The 5,490-nt window shown below is 41.3% G+C and overlaps 1 protein-coding gene across 1 annotated transcript; it reads left to right on the forward strand.

The window, feature by feature from the left end:
- Nucleotides 1-1,361: 1,361 nt before the first annotated feature.
- Nucleotides 1,362-5,390, forward strand: LOC104953668 (carbonic anhydrase-like; the record flags this gene model as incomplete). Its single annotated transcript, XM_010780639.1, is given in 6 exon segments — nt 1,362-1,406; nt 1,409-1,540; nt 2,226-2,318; nt 2,472-2,534; nt 3,744-3,895; nt 5,372-5,390. Coding segments are annotated over 6 exon segments (489 nt in total), but the record flags the coding sequence as incomplete, so codon positions are not given.
- Nucleotides 5,391-5,490: the final 100 nt, after the last annotated feature.

Below are 5,490 nucleotides of genomic sequence, written 5' to 3' on the forward strand. Positions count from 1 at the left end.
AGGAGACTAAATACGAACATTATGTGTGTGTGTGTGTGTGTGTGTGTGTGTGTGTGTGTGTGTGTGTGTGTGTGTGTGTGTGTGTGTGTGTGTGTGTGTGTCATACTTGACAACCCTCCTGATTTTCGCGGGAGACCCCCGATTTCATAGCCCTCTCCCGGTTTCCTCCCAAGGTCATATTTCGCCCGCATTTCTCCCGATTTCTGACAAAATCAGATTTACTCACGACTGTTTCCACTCGGAATTTAATACAGCTACACCATTGTTTGGTTTCCATGGCAGCGCGTCTCTTTAGCAGCGCAACTCAAAGTCTGAGAGGGTGAGGAAGATAGTCACAGAAAACAGAACAAGAATCAACAACTCGACCCTCTGCTCACTCCTTTCCTGTAAAAGGAGAGGGGGGGCGGCGCCCCTAGCGCCCTTATGGGCCGACCGTCACCTGCGTATTTACACCACTTTATGATATTTGAAGCTAACGTTAGGCTATAAAGGAACTTCACGGTCACATGCAGGCCTCACCTCGCGGAGGGAGCCTCATCCTGCGTAGGGGGCCTCAACTGAAGAGCAAATGCGCCGCAATTAAGCGTGCTCGCAGTTCATGCGTGCTCCACTAGCAGCAAACATCCACCCCCGTCGACGTTCGCGACACAGAGGGCCTCGTCACATAACTTTGCGTGGGGCTACAAGTTGGCCAGGGCAGCCCTGGTCACATGGCTGCTCATCCTCCACCGCTAAGCTAATGTGGCTAATGTTTCGCAGGAAGATATTTAAAAGCATAATTTAGTCACTTCTTAGAGACCGCCGTTTGTATGAAACACAGAAGCTTAAGACATTCACAAGTGAGTGATTTTATGTCGTTAAACTAATAGTTTAAATCTTCATCTTGCATTAACCGCAGTCCTAATTTTAAGCTTAAATACAAATATTTGAGACAAGAAACTGCAAGAGATAAAATGCTGACTCATTCTGAGTGTAAGGACTCATTCATGCACTCTTTACAGTGTTGTTTATACGGTATACACTCGTTATATTATATATTCATTTCGGGAAAGGTTAACCATAGTAAGCTTTATCTGGCTGTCCCATTCAGGACCCCACCCCGCTGTATGTTGTACTAAGTAGATAAGAGCGTGTGATGATGTCATCACCGTGTAAGCATCTGGAGGACATCTGCCTAAAAAGTGTCATCTGTTTGATGATGACGTCATCAGTGTGTAATTTTCTCTGACTTTAAAAAGATAAGTGCTGCACATTATAAGGACGAAATTATCTGGAAATTATCCAATTAATGATAATTCAGTCAAAAATCAGATGATGATTTCTCCATAATTGTTTCCATCAAAGGTCTGTAGAATGTGTAGAACTACAGTATTTCATTCAGATTGACATTTTGCATCTGTAATGACTTTTGTGCTCACCAGTCCTGACTGGAGGTCCTATTTCTGGAACGTACCGTTTGAAGCAGTTTCATTTCCACTGGGGAGCGAGTAATGACAGAGGCTCCGAACACACCGTCAACGGCATCAGGTCCCCCTGTGAGGTACTGAAGGAGCTGCTGCTTCACTAACCCTGCAGGAACAGGGCCTGGACAGCATGTGGTCTGTGATGGTGGAACTGTCCTGTCTTTGGCAAGATGATTCAGTAAACATGAGTAACACTGTTCTTCATGGTTCTGTATGAAAACACACAAGGGGCATTACTTCTGTGATTGTTTAAGAAAGAACTGGGGGTGACTGGAGTCTACATTACTCAATACAAAAACACATTGGGTATTCAATTGATAGATTCCAGTGTCTTTAGTTCCAATATATTCAAATTATTTTTAGAACCTATTAAGAAATAAACTAACTCGATGGATCGTTTCCATAAGTGAACAGTAATTCACATATCTGACCTGCTGGGACTCCGTCTGCTTCAATGCGTAACGGGTTCTTTCTTGGCCCATGCCATACTGTACTGTTCCACCAAGTGTCATAACAATCGGACTGGTGGTTTATCTCTAATAATAAAGAAAAGGAGATATTTATATTTGTCTGATACATCTGACATTATCACAGATGCGCTTCAAACTCTTGCTGAAACATTTTGCATTGTTCTTCTTTTTAGAGATCTGTCTTATTATTTGTAAAATATCCACGTTATTGCACTTGTTAAAGTATATTTTGGACAAGATGACACACTTTCTGTAGCCTGGGTTTCTTAAAATGTGCCTCTTCCCCTGTTAGCTTCACCTGGTGCACTGGAACACTAAGTACCCCAGCTTTGGAGAGGCAGCCAGCCAGCCTGATGGCCTTGCAGTGGTGGGGGTTTTCCTCAAGGTGAGTCTCAGTCTGACTGCACTGGAGGCAGGGAGTGGGGGGTAGCTTTAAGTATTCATGCCGTTCACAGCACGATGTAAGGTTAAGAGACAATCTAAATAAATAAAGCTAAAGTTTACTGTAAATGTAACTGTGTTTGTCTCTGTCGTTCAGATCGGTGCCGCCAACCCCCGGCTTCAGAAGGTTCTGGATGCCTTTGACAGCATTAAGACCAAGGTAAAAATCAGTGGTGGGGGGTAAAAACGCTAGAGAAGCTTAGCCTCCCATAAATGATTGGTCGATTTACTACTGTGCTTACCAATGTTTCCTAAAAGTCATACATGCTACTGCTACGATACATTCTGATAAGCCACTCGAAATACCAGGTTATATCAGGTTTTTATCGTCAACAAATACATTTAACTGTGCAATACATACTTCCACTTTCACTCCGGTTACCTGGCTGCTAGCACATTACTTAATACACTTATTTTAAAAAGATACTGCTATTGGTTGTTAATGTTGTCCATCTGGATGTGTATCTTTCTAAGTTGTAATTTGTGTAATTTCTAATTGTATCTTTAATATTATATGCATGTCTCTGAGTCAATATGTTACCCCTTCTGGCTCATTACTTTCTCTGTAACAGTGTACACTTCCCCTCTGTTGGACGAATAATGGTATTCTGATTCAATAATAACTATTAAGAACTTCACTATCAGACTTCACTATTAGAGCACTAACTATGATTAACTGTCAGAACAAGCAGAGTGAGGCATGTACAAAGTGCTACAAACTCAACGTACACTTCCAGCAAGAAGATGTATTATGTACATCACAGATTGCATGTCTTTTTGCAGAGTAACGGATGCTGTCTCTACATTAGCATTGTTTTAGCTCACAGCAATAGTATTGAATAAATCTTCTTTTTCTAATAAACATAGTGTATGAATTTCATTTTTCATTTGTAATGTCATGTTTCAATTTCAATGTATTTGCATTGTTTTTGTGAAGCGCTAAATCATTAGCACATTAGCCCGGCATCGTTGAGTCTCGTTTTTATGTAGCCTTGTAATCTACCATATTATGATTATTAGCGTCAAAATGATTGTACACCTGGTATAAACATTCACCCCCCTAGTTATTGTTTTTCAGTATGATATGCTAAACATAATAATAATAATAATTCAGTCTTCTGTGGTGTTCAAAGTTGGTCCAATATTAGCTTTCCGTACCCTGAGCCTCACAGGCCGCCTATGTTAAAAACACGCAGATCCATGCAAATCCCAAAACATATCTGCTGAAGACAAATGAGCTTATTCTGTCAATGAAGCACATTTTAAATTATTGGAAGACCTACAATTGTAATGGTTAACAATGAGCGACAACTGCTTCCCTTCCTTTCCTTACCCCCTCTTCCCTGTTCCTCCGCCCTCACACCTGCAGGGGAAGCAGACCGTCTTTGCTAACTTTGACCCAAAGACCCTCCTGCCTGATTCTCTGGACTTCTGGACCTATGACGGCTCTCTGACCACGCCCCCTCTGTTGGAGAGCGTCAGCTGGATCGTCCTCAAGGAGCCAATCAGTGTCAGCCGTACTCAGGTGCGTACTCACTCTCTACTTACATTCGATTTCAAATGAGTACTTCCTGTTTAATACACATTTCAGAGTTGATAACCTTGATTATGACTTATTGTGATCCTGTGTAAAAGCCACATACACAGTGAAACACAAAGATTCTGCTCTGATCTGCCAACAAGTGGATACATATACTTTTACCCTATATACCTTGATATAGCAAATGTATACAAAAAACTTTGAATATAACATCCAGATATTTGGACATGCACAGTGCTGCTTTTAAAGTTATAGGGGTTACAAAACTGCTGCTGTACAATCTCTGTTCTTGAATTGCAGAATAATTATAGCTTGTTGTTTTAGTATTCAAATACATGTAATGTTGAACCTGAAGTTTGAGAGCCAAACAACTGAAGTGAAGCCACATCTGGATTGCAGACTAAATAACCTTTAAATATACAGTAGCTAGGAAGGTCGTAGGGTGTTTCAGTGCACATACGCACATGTCTGTATGTAAATGCACAAAATAGCTTTGTGGCAGTTCTTAAATACAGACATTTATCTTGGCTGTCCACATACTAGATGTGGGTTGGACATGCTACTTTTCTATGTAGTCTGGTGAGGATCCAGCTGAATTATCCAGTAGAAGTTTAAAGTGTTTCACTCAAAATGAGACAATACAAGGCATGAGGTGTTAAGCTTCAGGGAGTCTGAAAAAAACAAAAGAATATTCAATAAATAACTGCCAAATTAACACAGCTGGCTATTTCATCAAAACTAGATTTTATTTTTAAAATACCCTAGATCCTCTAATTATGTGTTTTTGAAAGCTTTAAGCAGCCTGTATGTTGGTTTAAACATTGCCAACGTCAAGAGGGTCAGAAGTCATATCATGCTTTAGAGCAGGGTGTGTCTGAAGACCTTGTGTCACTGACAGCCTGTATCTGCAGACTGCACTCTCTACATATTGAACACTGCCCACCTGTACCTTCATGTGACATACCGTAGGGTTTTCCTAAAGGTTCAACACAGTTTGACTACCCTACAGATAGATGTCAGCTTTAAGTAGTGAGGAATGTTTTTAATGCAGGAATAAATATGTCGATACACAAGTACTGTACAGTTTAAGGCTTACTTTGTTATGGTGAAGAAGTGCAGCATTGTAGATTGAGCCTGCTGAGGCAGAGAAATCAGCCTAAATCAGCCTAAAGCTCACCAGCTAGCTAAAGGCTAAATGGCTCCCAGAGGAAATGTTGTTACTGCAGCCTGCTGCTTTAGTTTTTTCACACACACACGCACGCACACGCACACGCACGCGCGCGCGCGTACCATAACGCATGCATATAGTATGTGCGGGAAGTTTTGAAATGCCCACCTAGTCAGAAATTGTTCAATTAGAAGGAATACTTTCTGTCGTGACTCTCTTGGCTAACTAATTGTGTGGACATTTTCTTATGGCTCTCCCCCTAAGCAACCTTAAATATGTTAATCTTCCAATGAACCAAAACAGAGGTTCCAAAGGCTTAGTTGGTGAAGACAGAGATTCAAACCCCAATAGAAGCCCTCTCCTGGACCTGTTACTGCAGGTGGCAGGTGACGTGGATATTGACCTGTT

This window comes from Notothenia coriiceps, unplaced genomic scaffold (assembly GCF_000735185.1).
Source record: "Notothenia coriiceps isolate Sejong01 unplaced genomic scaffold, NC01 NC01_scaffold00022080, whole genome shotgun sequence".
NCBI lineage: Eukaryota > Metazoa > Chordata > Actinopteri > Perciformes > Nototheniidae > Notothenia > Notothenia coriiceps.